Source organism: Taurulus bubalis, assembly GCF_910589615.1.
Source record: "Taurulus bubalis genome assembly, chromosome: 20".
Classification (NCBI taxonomy): domain Eukaryota; kingdom Metazoa; phylum Chordata; class Actinopteri; order Perciformes; family Cottidae; genus Taurulus; species Taurulus bubalis.
The window spans coordinates 11,851,003-11,870,951 of NC_136608.1; the positions used below are offsets into that span (position 1 = coordinate 11,851,003).

Sequence of the window (19,949 nt, forward strand, 5' to 3'; positions counted from 1 at the left end):
GAATCACACAACCTTTCCACGAAGTTTAATATAAAGTGCACAGCAAAAAAATCGAATTTTGTGGTCTTTCCAAAGCCAGATGTTTTAACTGCACATCTTTTGGAGACTTCTGTTGAGCAGCCCAAGGTGAACAACGTGAGTTTGACCTGTTATTTTTCTACTAAGAAAAGTCAAAATGTCTTCTGTGAAAATGGTTGAAAATAGTTTTTTGGCCACCTGGTAAATAAATATAAATCCTACACTCACTCTCCTTTTAGCTCTGTTTCATTCTCCACCAACTCCTGCATACAATATCTCATTTATTTAGCTGCTATACGGTTCTATGTTCGGCTTGTTGCTTCCTCTGTCTGTCTACTGCTTGTTGTTGTTGTTACATTGTGCTTATCAGTGTTTTTGATTACGAGAACATTTGTAAGTGAACCAAATACTAAAGAGTAGGACTGTAAAACATGTATGGAAAAAAAAAAGTATTATAGCAGCATTAATGATTGACAGAACCAGCGGTTGTCAGTTGTATACACATTTAAGGCAATCGGGGGTATTTAGTCAAACTGAATTTGCTTTTGTAACGAACAAACTGATCCCTGTGAAAATCCCATATTATCCTATTTATGAGATTTATGAGAGTGTTGCATTTGCTTGCCTGGTTAAAAAAAACAGAAGCAGCATGAGGGATTGGCGTTGGATTATTTTACGTGGCAAACACAGATGAATGTCTTACATTCGTCTCATTCATCAATATTTAACAGGTTTGTCGTATTTTGCTATTTATCAACTGGTAATTTCCTCATTTAAGTGTATCAAGCTGTGTGTTCTCTATATCTATGTAGAATACATTTTCCAGACCATCACTGCTCTTCGTCTGTTAACCTGCTCTGCCTCTTCACTGCTTCTCTGTAAACACTCATCTAGCCACCTCTGAGCCCTGCCTGGCAAAAGCTCCCAGAGGAGCAGTTTTTATCTGAGTTATAGTGAAACCTGAGTAGAGGGACATGGTCAGCTATTTTCCCAGTAAATCTAATTTGGGATTCATATAATGGCAGCAGGTGAGCAACACTTAGCCTTGTGTGTCTGCTGTGAATCTTGTGGGGAAATACAGTGCATGCACACACCCATACAAACAAGTAGACACGGCACAGGATCAGAAATAATAACTTTGAGGTTCCATAATAAGTGAGAAGCTCTGAGGAAATTAGTCAGAGATTAGTTTGTATGTGACAAGGGCTTTTGAGGAGAAACTCATTAAGTACAGTATATTTATTATATTTACCTTACTGTCCCAGCAAAAGAAAATGTCACTTCATATTAAATTTGCCACAGCCCTTGAAGCAAGGGGAATTTATTATCACATTTCTGCAGATGAACTGCACTGTTGCAAATTACTGAAGGCTTATAATGATGAATGAATTGTGAGTTTTCCTTGCAATGGTTGGCTGAATCTGACATGGAGAGCCGCCAGGTTAAGGACCCTAAAACGCTTTCAGCAACACGTGCGCCCAGACAGGCAAATTGTCCTTATCTGCACCCCAATCCCCACTGGTTGGTGGTGTGTCCTTGTTATCAAGGATACAGAGGAGAGATAACAAAGCCCTGTAAACGCCAGGTTCAATTTGGAGGTGGCAGGTAGCTCATTCTGTGACGAAAATGTATGCTTCAATAAATAGTTTATAAACATGTATTCTAAGGAAACAAAACACATTTTTTAAATTATTCTTTAAATTACCTTTTTGTTGCCTTCTGGTGATCAGAGGTCTCATCTGAGGTTCAATAACAGGAGACGTTCCCATTTATCTGAATGAAATGTGGGAAATAGACAGGAGGGTGGTTGGTGTTTGTGTCAAGTGGTCGAGAGAGCCATGCGTGAATGTTGCTGCGTGACCGGAAACTCACTTGTGCGTCAGAAATACAAACACACAAAAACACACTGAAAAAAATGTCATTAACAGAAATCCACACTTCAAAAGTATCTGTCTAGCAATATAGTGATAGTTTTATGTTACTTGCGGAATTAAATACGATCAGTCGATTCAAATAATTTCACTTTTTCCCACTTTAGTAAGACTTTTCGGTTTTAATCTCTGTTTAAATTAAGCAGAATAGAGATTGGCACATCTCTCCAAAGCCATTTAGACAATGACACCTACAAATGATTCAAATGCATGTGAGATGGCAAGCTCTCACTATATCTTTAACACACTTTCCCATGTGTTTACTGGTAGAACCTCGCTGCTTAATGACGGGATGATATTTCTTGCAGTGTGCCGAGAGGCACCGCTCTGCCGGCCAAGCTGAAGATCCAAATGCGCCCTCCCCTTTTCTCCTTTTATTTTTTGACACGCCGTAGATCTGCTCTAATAGCCTATTGCAGTTTGAGACACTCACTTAACAGTCACACACACGCGGCTGAACCAAAAAAAGCTCACTCCTCAACTCCACCAGTGGGAGGGACGTAGATACCAGATGAGATTTGTTTCCAAACGCGCACCGATGGCGGTGTGAGGCGTTTGGCTGAGAAGTACGCACGGCGCTGTGGATTTGTGAAACCTTTTATGTGCATTTTCTTCCAGTCCGTATCCTGGTTGCGGGGAACTAAACAAAGCCATGGATTACTCAGTGTGCTTACTTTTACTGCTGTCAACCATTTCATCTGTGTCGACCGGACAATTCCCAACAGCGCAGATGTGAGTACAGCGTCATAACAGCCTGTTGGCGTTTGGGAAAAAGTCTTGGATAATATGCGGTGTGGCAAAAATGACAGTGTGCTTTTATTTTTCACAATCGGTATTGAACATATATATCTTCAATTTAAACTCTGTATACTCTGCGCTTCCTTCTTGCCAAGTGATGATGATAGCACATTACTTCAGATACAACTTCACCCTGTGAAACGTGATATCCACAGCCATGTCCATGTGTTGCCAGCTTGCATCAGTGGGACATGTGGCTGGCTGTCAAATGAATCATCCCGGGAAGGTGGACTGAGGTGTGAATGTCGCTCAGAAGCTCTCCAACTTTTCCTGTAGCATCTCCACACACAAGAATATTAGACAACGGCGTGTCTGTTTTGTGTGTGTGTGTGTGTGTGTGTGTGTGTGTGTGTGTGTGTGTGTGTGTGTGTGTGTGTGTGTGTGTTTGTGTGTGTGCAACAATGCCAAAACATTCACTGCTTTCAGCTTCTGAAATGTGGATATTTTGCAGTTTTCTGTCTGTAAATTAAATATATTTTGATTTTGAACTATCGAGAGGTCACCCTGGGCTCTGCAAACTTGTGATGGACCTTTTTCAATATTTTGAAATATTATAGACCGAATCTTGATCGATCAAGAAGATAATTGGAACAATAATCAGTTCCAGAAATGTCTCTAAATGTGTTTTTCTTCTGCTGATCATGTGGGCAGCTTGTGAGACTTCAGGCCATAATTCACTTAAAAAAAACCTAATATGTTATAAGACCACTCTTACCTACTGGTTTCTTAGTAGGTAATGCGTTGTATGCGTTCAGTTTGTGACTTGGACACAAATACTGCTTATTCCACCTCTATATGGATGTATAAGTACATATAGAGTCCTGATAGTTCTTCAGCTTTGCTATTTTATTCATCCCAGTATTTCGGCCTCCGATTACAGGCCGAAAACTCCCCTCTTGCCCTGACAGATTGGTTATGAACTCGGGATAAAGTAGAGGTATCACTTTCTCCGTCTGAATCTGACTCACAACCTCTATATTTGTAGCACAACATTAATAGATTTAACAGATACGACATCCACAGTTTCTAAATCAAACAAACATGTAAGGCGTGTGTGCGCCTGTTTCAACTACCATGCTGCTTCTCACACCTAATCAACAGGTCTAAGGTATTCCAGATGGTTCAGACGGAGGCTGGACTCCAGCGTTTGGTTTTGAATGCAGCCCAAGTAGTCCCCCAGAGAGGTGGTGAGCCACGATGGCACTCAGCCTAATGGCACAGTACAGTGATGTCAGACTAGCAGAGTGGCCTGCCCACTCCCTATATTTCATGGGCACTAAGTGGATTGATCTGTGTGTTGTCTATACATGATATTCACACAGGCTCGGCGAGCTGCGGACCAACTTTCACTGACATATATGACTTACTGATTGGAATCAGCCATCCGTGCAGCGAGGGGGGACAATATTAAAATTCACAACAAGATTGGCAGGAGCTCTTTGTTTGAATGAGGCAAACCTTCATTTTCGAAGAGATGACGATGCCGGAATCAAACTAGAAAACGCCCAGTCATCTCACAGGATCTGCATTTTGACATTTGCTTCTTGACCATCAGTAGTAACGTCAACTTCTTGCTACAGAGGAAAGGTTCAATACAAAATCATGCAAACAATTCTCACGTTGTCCCCATGTCATACTCTTGGTGTACTCTTGTGGTGATGGTGATCTTGAGTGACAAGCATCATGTTGACTCCTCAAGGTGAAAGTCCCAGAGAGAAGCAGAGAAACTAGAAGGGCGGGGACGGAGAGACTGACCCGGTGTTTTTTCCTCCGGGAAATTCAGATGTGTGGATAAGCAAAAGTTTTAAGTAGCTCACTGTTTGTGCGACTGAAAACAGACATTTACACACTGGCATTGCCATGTCCTTTCTTTCTCCCTCACCCCCCTGTCTAATGGCTTGAAGTGTGACTGCCTCTCTGGGCTCCATCTCTAACCTCACATGCCAGCATCCGTCAGCTTCAGATCTTCATGTCCCCTCTCTTTCTCTCGGCCCTTCCTCCGTCCCCTCTCACAATATTCCTCATCGCTCTCCCTCTCCGTCTTGTTCATCCCCTGTCCGTCTTACTCTCCGTCCGGCTCACCATGTATCTCTTTATCTCTTTTCTTTGCTGCCCCGAAGGCATGATGATTAACATCATCGAATCTGAAATGCAAAGCCTGATGTCATAGACTTTGAGCCCCCGAGTTCTCGGCGCCAGCCAGCACATTGAGAGATCAGAAGAGATAAAAAGAAAAGATAGACTGAGCAAAAAAAAGGGGACGGGGACATCAAGATTACGAGGCCTTTTTGATCCCATATGTCTATCGTATATGGATATTTCGCTTCATGAATTCTGCATGTGTACTTACCACCCTCATAGCCGAAAGTGCAAGACATTTCCAAATCTTTGTGTCATCATGCGCCAACGCATTGTGCTGAATTCAGCCATCCAGTCCAAGACGCGATCATATGCTACTTTCTGGCTTGGGCCTTTAGTCACCAACCGACTCGGTCTCCAGCCTCCCTTTTCCCACAGTTTCTGTCACCCTCTGCTTCATTTCTCCCACTCTCACTTGCTTGTTTTTAAAAAAGCTAACGAGATTTCATGCTCAACCAGCTAAAGAGCCACGCTTCTCGTGTTCTCCTCGTCTCTGGCAATCAGTGGGCATAATGCGAGGAGGCGCTTCATCTGAACAGAGAGCAGCATGGGCAGCTGTGAGCAGAGAAAGTGTACGTATACAAATATAGAGTAGGTTCCCGAGGTGTGAATTCTAAGCAAACAAGGTCAGGGGTGGTGTTGGTTATCTCATCCAACTCTCAGCAAGAAAGTCAATAAGCATATTGCTTCAAATGTTTTACTGTTTTTCAATTTCTTTCTTAAAACGAGTGAGAATCAAAGTCAAGCTACCTCACTTTTCAACGGTTTCTTTGAGGATTTAATTCAGGTATACTGTACTTTCCTTGATCGTAGTTTTCAGCCTCACATTATCTCGCATTATGACTCTTGTTACAACCCAGTAGCCCTGCCACTGACAGTGGCCAGTAATGAATATGGCTCAGATCCCACTTGAGGCCACCCATATGCATCTTATTTCATAGCCAAACTTCCTCTGGACCCCAGATGCTTGGATGCACTGCTACTGAACAGCTTGGTCATTAAATGTGATATATTGCGACAATAAAACAAAATAAAATGAGATAATCATGACTTTAATCTGCGATGCTGTGATCAGACAAATACTGAAATCATGATGTAAAAGGTGGCTTGCAGCTAAGAAATTGTGTTAATGCATCGTTGCAGCGCTGGAGGATGTGAACCAGAAAACATGCATATATTGCTGGAAAGAAATACTGGCTACGGTTACAGTGTCCAACATGTTGGTAGTTTATTATATCTGTACAAATTCAGTTTTATTTGTGCCAATGAAAAAAGCTCCAGGCCTTGTTTGTGGATTGAATCAGAACGTCTTGCTCACGTCTCTTGCTTTGGGAGAAGCGGAGAGATTTCAAAATGTCTCATCTAATATAATTAAGGAATGAACAAGAAAACAGTTGATTTTCCTTCGACTTTGATTCCAGTGTCAAATCTATCTTAGATTATGTCACTGATAATACGGGGAGGTTTGAAGAGGGGGGAATTACGTGTAATGAGCAAATAGAAACGATCAGCTCAGGCTTGTATAGGATTGCCTTGGCTGTGATTTGCGCCTCTCAGACACAAGAGAGTTGGAGAGAGTTGGTGCCCGCAGGTATATTTCAGGAGGCATGCCTTGAGTCAAGCAGCTGGCGGGTTATATCTGTCACACACACACACACACACACACACACACACGGGTGCAAAACCTGTACCCATGGATAATGTTGGCTCTCCACTCTTACTTTAGATCTTTGCCCTTTTCTTCCACTCTATTTCCACTTTTTCTCTGTCATTTTCCCTCTTCCGCTTCCTCATTCCCACCCTACTCACTCCCTTTACCCCCCCATCTTAACCCAGACTATATTTAGGCAAGCTTGTTTTTGGGGAAGGGATGTAGTCCTGACTCATGTTAGATATACAGGACAGAGGGGTGTAGGGTTGCAGGGGGCTTCCCACAAATATCCCCCCACTCCCTCAGTGATATTTTGTAAACGCTTTGTTTATGTGTGGCCTCTGGGTGTTGCTGTAGTGTCTGGTTAAAGTTTCTCATGAATGAATTATTTTTGAGCAATAGTAGTATCCCCCTGCACTGTACTGTATGTGAATTGAAAGTTGGGGACTGACAGAGCAACCCTGGTGCTGTATTTCTTTCCCAGAAGCCATTGCTGCCACATGGAAACTTCCAAGAATTTTCCATTGCAGTGTTGCCCAGGCAACCTGGAGAATAGCTAACAGCTGTTTGGTCGGGAGCCCTCTCTTGTACAGGAAGCACATCTGTATAATGTAATCTAAAGCATGCAGAGTGTGGTTTTAAGGATGTGTTGTTCCTTCCTTATTACAGCATACATTGTTTATTTATTTATTTATAAGCCTTTTGTATGTCTTGAAGGAAGTGAAGTAAGAACCTACCAAACTAATCAATAGTCAGGAAAGAACATCAATGTAAAACCCAGGGAGGCAAAACAGAGTACAGGACAACAGAAGAAAGAAAAGTAGAGATAAAGTTGGAAGAGAGAGGTTGTGAGACTGAAAGTTTAAAATCAAACCCTGTGGCTTATCTCGACTAGTTTTTGTGGCTTTACCAATTTCTGGTTATTTCACAATGATGACGGTGTTTAAAATGAAAAAGTAGTAATCACACAGGTTACTGTAAGAAGCATGTGCCCTTCTTTGTCTGGTGGGAGGGAAAACTGCAGGAGAGGGGACGCATTTTCCAATTCTGACATTTATTTTGCCTTTTCAAAAGACCTTTCCCAGCTTTAAGTGCTTAAGATATCTCACACAAGCCCATCTGATGTGTTATATTTTAAGAGACAAAGAGAAAAGTGGACCCATGATGGCCTCCCTTGAGCCCCTTAATGGAGTTATATTGGTGCATAAGAGCTGTTAATGCTAGACTACACTACACTACTACACTATGCTGCACAGTGTGCGTATAGCCATCAGGGAGACTAGTACTCCGTTCAGCACTAACAGTAGTCTGCTCTTGTAGGCGTCTAGATTGACATTAATTGGACATTTTAGCCAGAAGGGTCTTTCTAATCTCTTTTTATCCACATAGTCCGAGAATTGTGTGTGTGTGTGTGTGTGTGTGTGTGTGTGTGTGTGTGTGTGTGTGTGTGTGTGGTGAGGCAAAAGGGTAGGGTTCATATAGGGATGGATGGCTAAAGAGTTTGTTCATAAACTGTGAAGGTGACAGGGATGTGGAGGTTTAGTCATTTGAACAGAGTTCAAAATAACATGGAGCAGAGAGAAAGACAGCGGCAAAAAACAGTCAAATTGTAAAAATAGAATAACATTTTACTGTTTTTCGTAATAATTGATCGTAATAATTGATTGAAAAGACAATCTGATTTACATTATATTATGGGTTGAGAGAAACATCTTACTCTGCAAATACAATCCCTAATTCTATGTGGGGTGCCATGTCTACGTTGCATTTTTACAACCTCTTTTTTTTTCGAAATTGGGGTTTTTAAACCATTACGTGTCAGCAAATCACTCATTACTTCTTTGTCCTTGACATTTCTGCAAGGAAATAGTCACCAACTTGACCCATATTCATGTGCGCACACGGGAGGTATAATATAACATGTATTCCCTGTTGTCGTTCTCTAATCTAGCATCGTGCTAGAATCTCACCAGCAGGTGTGATTGTTCCGCAGCGAGTACAAACACTTCCAGGTGTCACAACAATTCTGTTTCTTTCAATTTAATGTGTCCAGACACCTGCTGGGAGAGGTGATACAATGGGAGCTGTTAGTTCTGTCAGGATGTATATCCCTCTTGACATGGAGGGTGTGGACGAGGCAGACTTGGTGCTAGAGGGACGGCGAGGTAGTCTCAGCTAGCCGTGGTCCAGAGTGTGAGGTTAAACGTGGGCAAGGGGAGGAGGAGTCTCATGTTGCCATCAGACTGGCCTGACTTAGTTAAAAGACATGTTTTTGAATGGAAATTACTGTGGATAAATAAGTCAATGAATGGATATTTGTTTTAGTCTTTTTTTTCAATAATGTTGCCAGCAGACGGAGTGTAGATAACCAATTGGCCTCATCTGATTTAGTTAAAGGCATTTATTTGAATGGAAATTATTGTGGGTAAATAAGTCAATGAATGGATATTTGTTTGAGCCTTTTTTCCAATAGGCAAACACAAAACATCTCATGAAATAATATAATTCTTAAATTACATAATTTCAAACTCTACTAAAAACCATCCACATCAAAACATGAGAATACAACTAAAACGAATTGATGACAAATATAATTTCATTAATAACCATCATACTGTTACATTACTCCATAAAGCGCCCTAATCTGACCTTAACTCTATCGTTTAATGGAAGGCTGTTCCACAGTATTCTATGAGTATGGAAAAGGTGACATCACTGAATGAGCTGCACTGTACATTGTTTTTTCCCTCCTCTCCATGAGGTCATACGTGTACCCAGGCTGTCCTCTCTCTTCATTGTGTCACTGCTGCTGAAAGTGTATTTCATTTATAACAAAAAATAATTTGTTTGATACACTAAAATATCTGAGTAGTAGTTTACTGGTAATAAAAATAATACCATTTGGATTAGCATTAGTATGGTTTATTGAGAACGCAATGCCTTTGTAGTCTGGCTTATTGTCTTTTATCTGGTAATCTGGTTATCTGCATGTGGTGTTGCTTCAAACTGAGCCAAAAAGGTCAATAGGAATTTTGCCGTTGGCTATAGGTTCACCTGATAAATCAATCCCGTTGGAATCAGCATCCTGTAACCCACACCTGCTCTTTCAGTGATTGCACCAGCATCACCCCATCATTTGGTAATGATCTCAGACAATATCTTGTCAGCCCTTCCACATCTGTAATACACATACATGCTCGATGGAGCGCAGACAATACTTTTCTCAAGCCTTCACTTAAACACCGCTCTTTAGATAAGCAGGTAGAAGGCTCTGACTGACTTGCTAAGAGGCAGAACTATCAATAACGTCTTGCCTTAGAAGATAATGAGGCCGCGGGACATTTACAAAGCCTGCAATTATGGTGTTATTGACCTCAATAAAGATGAGGATATCATCACTTGTCTCCTCTGTGCTCCGTGGTGATACATGGAAGAAGGGAGGAGGACAGAGGAAAGACAATTTCAGCATTATAAGTTCATTTAGAGAGAAAATGGGACGGATTAGGCAGCAAATAAGGCTATTAATTATGTGGAGTTTACAGGATGAAAATATAAGCTAAAATAAAAAAAACTGTGTTTCAATAATATGATACACAAAGACAGATAGTCAAGTAAGAGAGGTGTAAGGAAAGAGGGAAAACAGAATAAAGGGATTGACAAGATATGGAAGATAAATTAACTATAATAGGTGATGAATTTACACAAAAAGGATAAATGGATTGTGAGGAAGGAAAGGCAGAACGTGACTGTCTTCCACAAAACTCTGGCAAGGCTCACTGCTTATTAGATGCCTATTTTCATTGTCAGGGCTCTTATTAGCTATCTCCCCATGGTGGCTCAATTACATCCAAGCTGCCATCCTCAAACATCCCCATCTTTCTTTCTTTTTTTTGCATTTCTGCTTCCTGTAACGGTGTCAGGCTTGTCTCTCTCTCTAAGAACAGATTAGAATCCCAAATGACTACTATCACATGAGGATTTAAGGTTTCAAGCTGTCTCCCATTGCTGGAAATCACGATTCCACAACATGATGAGACAGCGAGGTGGTAAAAAAAAAAAAAAAAGCAAAGAATGTTCATCTGTGACGGGTTCGATGGTATTAAGAGATCAAATGTGGATCCGCAGACGGGGTTCCGAGTATAAAAACACGAGGATGTTTACAAGAAGAGAGAGTGCTGGAGTGGAAACTCTGAGATTGGATATTGAGCCCTGGATTCTCGTGGCGGCTGGCACACAGACGTGCCGGGCCTCGGAGCCGGCGTGAGGCCGACCTTTCAGCGTTTCAGTCAGGGTGATGTAGCGTTCACAGTTGCTAGATCAATTTTTTGGGACTTTTCACTTGGCATGGGGTGTTTACACGGTGTCAGGCTTATCCCTCGGTAAAAACACAAGGAAACCTGAGAACCTCCGTTGCTGAATGACAGTGTAAGGTCGTTGGTAATATTGATGTGCTTCTCCCTCGATGTACTTTCTCTTCCCCTGTAAAGGATACGGCATGCACCATGCCGTTAGACTATTAATACCACAAGTCTCAATTGAGATAAGAAGACTACCTTTACCTACGAGTGTTTTATGACAAACCGTTCCAATACTTTTGACAGCACAAAGCATAAGAGTACAGTCTTTAGGGTATTTGTTTAAAGTTACCTCGCTGCTTTTTTTTTCTTGAAAAAGAAACGAGTTTGCTATGAAAGTAAAGACAGGACTTGAAGGTAAAATCTTCTCAATCTTCTCTCCATGAACCCCATCTGGGAATCCCTTTTTAAAAGTTGGATAAGACATTCTGGAAAACCCCTTGTAACAGCCCAACTGTGAGCTGTGAATGGAGGTAAAAGTAGAAACAAAGTATTAGTCAAAAAGTACAGTTTGAGGTCAATTTATTATATGTAAGTTTTTGCTATGATTTCAATCAGTGACAACATTGTATCAACCAAGTAATTGAGTCTAAACATGATGAAGTGGGCAGGAAAAGAGCAGCAAGAGAATCTGACAGCAAACAGCTGTTATCAAAATGCTCTATGACTATACCATCTATATAACCTCTTGTTATTATGGTCTGTGTTGGCTTTTTGTTTTTCTCCTCCAAAATATTACATTTTTAAACTCTCTCTTGCCCTGTCTTCTTTATAGATGGTATAGCCATCATGGCCAAAACAATAAAAGTAAGACCCAAATTGTAATGAATTTAAATAATTGAATCCAGGATGTGAGTTTTAGCTGCTCTTCCTTTTACAATCCTGGATTATCCTTCAATCTAAATGGTTTCCTAATAAATGGGAGCCTAAGAGACTTTGATACTGATAGCACTTTGTGGTTTAACTTTGTTGAAGAAACTGTACTTTCTTGATTCTTGTTGTTCTGAATTTGTACTTGCGGTTGAATTGCACTTATTGTAAGTCGCTTTGGATAAAAGCGTCAGCTAAATGTAATGTAATGCAATTAAACAGCTGCACAACAGCTAAAGACCAGATGCAGTGGTTTTGAAGTGTAGAAACAGAGGCAGAGGGGAACACAACCCACACAGCTTGGCTGGAGGGGTACATGTGGTCAGAGGTAAGCCAGCAGTGCTTTAATGCTGAGTCATGCTCTTTATTCTGGGACTGTGTCCACTTCCCTGTGTTCACCCCTTAGATTGGACAGTCTGCTACATAATTGGCAGAGTGGAGCTTTTTTTCCCCACCTCTCTTAAGGGGGCAAATAATGCTCATTAAATCTCTTATAAAGGTAGCCCTGTCTGCTCTGATGTCATTTATACACATCTTGTGTTATTCACCTCTTTCATTTTTTAATTACATTTTTGCATCAAATTTTGTTTGTGCATCACAAACCAGTATTGCACTACCTTAGTGCTACTCCTCATAACATTCTGAACGTTATCATATTGCAAAAAAGACTGTATGTGACTTTTCTGCCTGCTTTTGGGCAGCACCACAAGCTCTAAACACATCAATGACATATTCTCACGTTCAAGTTGGGATGGGATTTTCCAATTTCCACATCCAGCAATGTCAGCATCAACCTGCCCTGGAATGTATTTGGCCACTTGATGAATGCAAGTCTAATAGTCGCTCTCCTTTTATCCTTGTTTTGTATACATTTTTGAGGAAATATGTTAGCCAATAAATGCTCCTCTATGTTCACCTACTAGCCGCTGATTTAGTGTGTCTGCTGTTTGGTACATATAGTGGGTTTATCAGAGCTCTTCTGCTGCAAACAGCTGCCTGCTGCTGGACATGATCACACATATTGATTAGTGTAGCTTTAAAGGGAAATATTCTAATATTTGGAAAATATTCTAAATCTAACATACATATTCACTGATATTGATTTTTTGTAGCTGGCTAAAATGCGTTTTGCTGCTGCCCTTTTCCACAGCAGTACAATATTTTGCTCCCCTACTGGTACTCCGGTCTGTTTCTTCAAACTGGGGGCAGTGATCTACTGTAGGTACACTGACAATAGATAAATACCTAATTTAACCCCACTTCATAACACCCAAACCCATAACTATCCCTTTAAAGCGTTAAAGCCATATTCTCTGCTGTTTGTTAATACTCTGAATTGTTATCCAGTGCTTGTTCATGCACTGTTCTACATGGTGGGTTGTATAACACACATGCGCACATGGGTTACACCCACCTCATTACATTAAGACATGCACCTGCCATGGTGACCTTTGACCCTGGGCAACCCCCCCACTGCCCTTTTGAAAGACCCATTGCTCAAGTTACATACAAACGTTTGCTCACACAAGTGTACACTCCCTCACACACACACACACCGCTCACCCACACACACACATTGCTCACCCACACACACCTCACTCATGCACACACACACACACACACACACACACACACACACACACACACATGACTGCTGGCCTGAAGGAGGCCGCTTCCAGTCATTAGAGGGATGGAGGCAAAAGGAGAGGGGGAGGGGCTACTTTGGCTATCCATCAACCACACAAGGGTCAAGCATAAATTAAGACGCATGCTAATAGTCTACTCAAGAAATTACCTCATTTAGCACTGAGAAAGTCTCATATACCTTCTGACATGTAGACTTTATTTCCTCTGTTTTTCTGAGTTGGTCTGCAGAGGTGTGGTGTGGCAGTATCCGCGGTAATATTGACACTGCTCACAGCACCTCATCTAATTTCACGGCATTTAACTTCACTGACACATTTGTGCTTGTGACTGAGGACATGGAAAGAGCTTGATGAAATTTTAATGTCATCTTTTCAGTGTTCGGCGCTTTCATATCAAACGATCTGTTTGTCTAAACTCCAACCAAGTGTGTCCTCAACTCTCTAAAGTCAGTGAACCCGCGATGATCTTTACTGCACCTCGAATTACATTTCACTATCGGGAACATGCTGAAGTAGACAGGTATTGGAGCTTTTCATCTCAACTCTCACAAGTAGGAAAACAATCCAGGCTCAAAGTGTGTGTGAATGAAAACCCTTAGATTCTATTTTCCAGAATGCAACTCGATAAAGACTATTTCGACCTTCCTTGCTTGGTAAATGCTGTTCAACTTGGTAAACTGGTAGCTTTGTCCAGAGTAACAAAATACATTATATATCTTTTTTTACAGACCGTCGTCTGGACTTCTGCTTCTTTGAAGATTGGATTTAGGGGGCATCAATTTTACAAACTAAATCCCAGAAAACAACACGGTGATTGTGAGGTCTTGTCTCATGGGATAGCTTATTGACCTACATTGTCTAATCAGGCCCAGATGTTGTAGTAGGCAGGTCTACACATAATAAAGTCTATCAAGTAAACAGATATATGAGTGAGTGACCACAACGAGCAAACAAAAGAAGAAGAATTGCCTTTCAGAAAAAGACAGTCTGCTTCATAAGTGGGTATTAGGAATGACAAATGTGAAGAAGAAAAAGAGGCTTTTAATGCCAGCAGCTGACTTGGCTGAGTTTCACATGGCCTTTCTCAATTCTAGCCCTACAGTCCGCTTTATAGCTGAGTGACTGAACATGGCTTCCCAGCCCTTTTTGGAAGCTTCCTTTCTTTCCATATTGCCCCCCTCTTCAATTGCCACAATGAGAGGGAGCCATAGCGTGAGAGGGGACGACGGCATAGGAGCTGAGCACGGGCGGGACAATGATGTTATCTCATGTTTCCATGTCCTGCTCCAGGTTTCCACCCTCATAATGAAATGTTTTTCTTTTTCTTTCATTTTTTTTCTCTAAGTTTTCTCGAATAAAAGACAATTTCCTAGGCCTTCTATTAATAAAAACACATACCGATAAAACTCTCTTGAGAAAACCACACATTCTGATGTTCTGCAGGGAATGTTTGCTCTTTACTTGATGAAGAAGAAGACGATTATTTGAGGAAGTGACTTGCTTAACCTTTCTGATTTGACCCAAGAGATTATATTTCACCAAGATCAGAGATATTTCAAAACTCTAGCACAAAATAAGTCAAAATAACTATTAGCAGTGAGTTGTATTACACGCTGACCTCATATAGAAACCTCAGCTAATGAATCACTTATGACCACAACTAGTTAGGTACTTTCCCTGGATCATGTTTTACTGTATATACTCCTCTCCTAATTAGGTTTCTACAAAGCTCTGCAAACAGGATTAATGTCAGATAGTTCATGACCAGAGCTATCTATATCTAACTTGCTGATCCAAAAACATAGCCCTACACTTTGAGTAGATGTGAGGAGAATAGGAATAGCAGTATGCGCCAAAGAATTCATAATTTAATTAATGAATTATTAATGGCATGTGACACTGAACATCTCTTCTTTGATGGAGCATAACCCCCCTATAAGATAACATAGACAGGGTTCATTTATCAAAGGCCCCTCAGCAGTGTGGAAGGTGGACAGGCTACTTCACACTGTGGGGGAGAAAGGGTAATTTTCTTTATGGATTATGTCATGTATTTTTTATTAGCTGTCAGGAAGGAGCTGGGGGAGGGTTTGTTATAGTGTAGGTGTACTTACAGTTAAGTGTCACAGTTCAGCGTTCCTTCTCTCCTGCCACTCTGTCTCTCACTGATTTAATCAGCTCATTCAGTGCACCTGTTAGTCACGCCCACCTCATCAGCGTAATCACTCTCACCTGCCCACTCTGCTGCACTTACTCCCTTTGGTATACATTTAGGAAATACACATACATAACTTTGTACAGTGCAGTCACCTTTCCCCTGCCAAGTAAAGAGATTCAATGGTGATTTTACAGTGAACGTATGGTTCCACATGTACACAATGCCCGCTCATGCACACCCACACAATCTGAACTGAACTGAATGTCAGGGATTCCATACAAGCTCTGGTGTCTTTACAATCCTCATGGCTAAGTTACAGCGCATAACGTTGATTCATAACGGTTTAGACATGCTGGAAATTACAGTTTAGATGTCTTCATGGTCACATATATTCACATAGGGGTCAGGGTCACATAGTACTACTTGTTGTACTGATGCTGAGATTTTTTGCAGTGCAATGGCAGTAAAATAGTTTTAATTGAGTAAAAAAATCACAGATATGTTCTGATGTTAATGTATAAGTGTCTTAACACTTATACATTAACATTTGTGTCTCTCGTGCTCTTTTCTGTCTTCCTTCTCATCAGAAGAATACATTAACCAGCATCTCACCCCCGAGGATGCGACTCTCATGCTGACAACTATGAATAGCTCTCGTCTTAATGCACAGCTCGTGTGGAGTAAAGCAATGTATCCACTTGGCTAAATATTATTATTCCATGCTTTCCCTGCTTGAATCTATACAATGTTTTTTGCATATTGTTATAGTAGGCAATACATCTCAGCTTAGGTTGTGTGATCTCGTGGGCTGTAATCAAAATTAATGAGATTGGAGCAGCTCTACAAATGAGATTTGACTGTGCAGGCCAATCGGAAGTTTGCCATTAAATGAGTATTTGTTGGCTAATTGATTGTTTTTTGTGTTCTCAGGGTAAAGGAGTGGGCGGATCAGATGCAAAAAGAGTTGATCACATTAACAGACACAGCCAGTGGTATGGACAACCTAATACAGGTAAGCATGACTTTCTGTTTTTGTTTCTCTTTTTTTCATCCAATTTCTGAAAAAAAGGAAAGTTCATTACCGTAGCATTTTAAAGATGTATGTAAGGCGAAACTATAATGATATTGCAGCTATGTACGTATTTTCCAATGGAGCATAAAACGTTTTTTAGATGGCATCTAAGTTTCAGGCCACTTGGTAGGCATTTTCAATGGCAACAGTTGACATTCACAGACAAGCATTACTAGTAGACCCTCTTTCAACTTGGTGGTGTGCTACTAACTATATAGCTTATAAACATTGACACAGATGCTCTTTCAACTAGCTCAGTTAGCCTTGGTAGTTTACCATTTGGAATTTAAGATGAGTTTAAGCTAAGGTAACAAAATGAATTCTTAATTCCAGGCCTATATACACTTATGTAAACATAGTTGTGAATGTTATATTCCATTTCTGCCAACAAATCTGTTAATCCTACTGCTGTTCCTTAAACCACCTGTGCCACTGTCAAACTCCTGTGTACTCACTATTCCCACATAGACAGAGCTTGGTGTAGTAGCTACCGTTAGTGTTTGCCGTTTCACTTTCATGGGTCCAGTTGGGGCGAAGTCAAATGAACAAACTGTTTACACTCAGAGTAATTACATGTTCTGTAACCTGAGACTCACCTCTAATACGTTGCATTGTGATTGGAATCACAACATAAAGTAATTAATATACGGAGTTACAGAGTCATGTACTGAAGCTCATCAATAAATCTAAAGGGACTAAACGACGGCTAACGTTGGCCCCTAAGCTGATTTACTGCCCAGTTGTCTATTGGAATATAAGTTATAGACCAATCTATTTTAATCGCCCACACATTTTTCCCTTCCAACATTGGCAGACTGAACTAACAATTGGTAGAATTTAGACCACTCTAGTAGACAAGTAAAAAAAAAGAACACCATAGACGTACATTATACAGATTATTTAGCTTAATTTAGTTAAATAAAACCCATTGCGGGGGTTCAGTATTGACAAGAATTATTGTGTGTACTTTAAGTCATTACTTTTCTCCGTCTCACTAACGCTCCTTGCACGACCTCAGCTGTCACAGCACATCACTGGGCTATATATAGTAGCGTCTTATTAGACATAGCGCTCCATCATTCCATTCTGCCAGCTCGATGTATACGCTCAGATAAGATCAGCGGCATGACTATACAGTGAGAGTCGTTGCACAGACCCTCACACACAAACCCACATCTGACAAACGAGAAGAAGCTTTTTAGATCAACATTGATTGACATAATGCATCTGGCACTTTTGCTCTCCGCTCCCTCCGAGAATATAATCAGTCAGCTTTAAAGCATCAGAGAAATCATTACAAAACGTGTTTCTATTCTATTTGTGGCATGACTCGTCAGCAAAAATGAGAATTAAAAATATCTGCCAATGTTTTGTGTGAACCCTCTCAAACTGTTGCTGTAACAGAAGCTGATGCTTTTGGGGATGGCCTTATTTAAAATAAATGTGGTGTTCACAGCTTGTATAATTTAAAAGAATGTGTAATGACGCTTTTAAGCGTGCGTACATGTAAATAAATTATATTGTTAATGGTAGACATTATTTTAGACTTTTATGCACACAGTTTATGCGTTTTGTTTTCACTGGGAATTGTTCAGACATTCAGATTAAATATATAAATTCCACAAAGATCCTCCCGGATACTTTGTAATAACTTAAACCACATCTAAAAGGCAGGTGTATTACGCTTAAATATTGCAATATTTAAAGCATATATCCATCAGATGCCTGGAGGATGAAGACAAATGCATGCACGCGCCTCAGTTCTATGGTTTGAATGTCTGACAGTGAAATCCCTCTAGGCTGCTAAATAATTGGCTGTTTGGCATTTGTGTTTCTTATTTCTTTTGCTGGAGCATATTACATAGCAGAGTAAATGGTCTTGTTACATAACCTGACATTGCAATTTAATCAGTGGACATGTAGCTTCCTTTTTTAAAAGTTGAAGTTCTGCTCTGACCTCTGCTCTCTTCTTCTGGTTGTCTCAGATATATCATCAACACAAACCTCACTTCAGTGTGGAGACCAACAATGCAAGGCACCTGGTGGCGACAGCTTCTGGGAATATAGAGAAACTGCTGGCTAACCGCTCCCAAGCCCTAAAGGTGAGTGTGATCTCCTAACACAAGAGTATCTTGTGGCAACAATGCTTCTTGGTGGATTAGAGTAGTTTGGTGATTGCTTCTTCTTTCTCATCAATTTAGTTTGATGTAGGAATATTAAAAGCAAATGCTATGCTCTTTGTGAGACCAGATCCAGCACAGAGCCCAAGGAAACACAGGAACAATCTGCTCCTCCTCAATTCATGTCAGAACAGACACTGGAACATAGCCACTGCTTTAGGCCATGCACTGATCCAATGTGAGCAGACATCCTCCAGCTACATGACTTAATTCAAAGTTACCAGTCTGGGTCGCAACATGTCAAAAAACAAACATACAATTTCATTGTGTATATTTGTTGTATCGCTTTTTGCTACTGTTGACCCATTTTAGTTTAACGTTTTAGGAATCCTTGAGGACCAGTCTGCCCTCCACATCTAATCAATACCTGCTGCTTTCATGGTAATTTGTCCAAACCGAACAGAAGGAAAATACTAAAAGGGCTACGCAGGCAAATGCTTTCATTTTGCAATTTCAGTAAGTGTTTCTGACAGTGTTCACCACAAGTGGCTAAACTCTTCCTTGTTGAGTGAGTGACCAGACACTTTAAGGCCTTGGAAGAGTTTGTGTACGATTTGGTTTCTTAGTTTGTATAAAGCACACAGCACATAGTGAAATCACTTTGTGCTGTACAACCTATTGACAAGCCATAGAACATGCTATCTACAGTATAACATTTTATCCATGCTATCTGAATAGCTTTAAGGGTAACAATGTTGTAAAGACATTACAGGTTCCCAGAGAATTACTTTTGTGACCCTGACTTTACCTGTAGCACCACCAACAGGTTGACATTTTAGTTTTTTAGTGAAATGTATTGATAACTATTGGGTGGATTCCAAAAAGCATGTCCAGAAGATGAATCCTTGTGACTTTTGTGATCCCCTGTCACTTATCCAGTAAAATATCTCAACATGTACATGAATCGGCACACAATTATATGCATATACTTTATCCTTTCAAGAACCCTTGACCAGTCAAAATGTGTCATTTTGAGTGAACTGCATCAACTGTTGAATGGTTTGGTGGTAAACATGACTTGCTAAACATTGTTAACCTTTCACTGCTCTTTAGTTTAAACACAACCGTGTTTGGCCAACTGAATAAGGATCTCCGGGCGCTCCTGGTCTCAATCAATCCGGCTCCAGAAAT

General features: G+C 40.7%; 1 protein-coding gene across 1 annotated transcript in view; it reads left to right on the plus strand.

Moving 5' to 3' along the window:
* Positions 1 to 2,601: 2,601 nt before the first annotated feature.
* The window catches only part of cacna2d1a (calcium channel, voltage-dependent, alpha 2/delta subunit 1a), a gene marked incomplete at its 5' end in the record, with an annotated part of 79,766 nt that continues 62,418 nt past the window's right edge, over positions 2,602 to 19,949 (plus strand). Inside the window, 3 exons of the mRNA XM_079235948.1 lie at positions 2,602 to 2,681; positions 16,497 to 16,578; positions 18,624 to 18,740. Of these exons, the coding sequence (XP_079092074.1) occupies positions 2,602 to 2,681; positions 16,497 to 16,578; positions 18,624 to 18,740 (279 nt within the window). The remainder of the gene's footprint in view (positions 2,682 to 16,496; positions 16,579 to 18,623; positions 18,741 to 19,949) is intronic.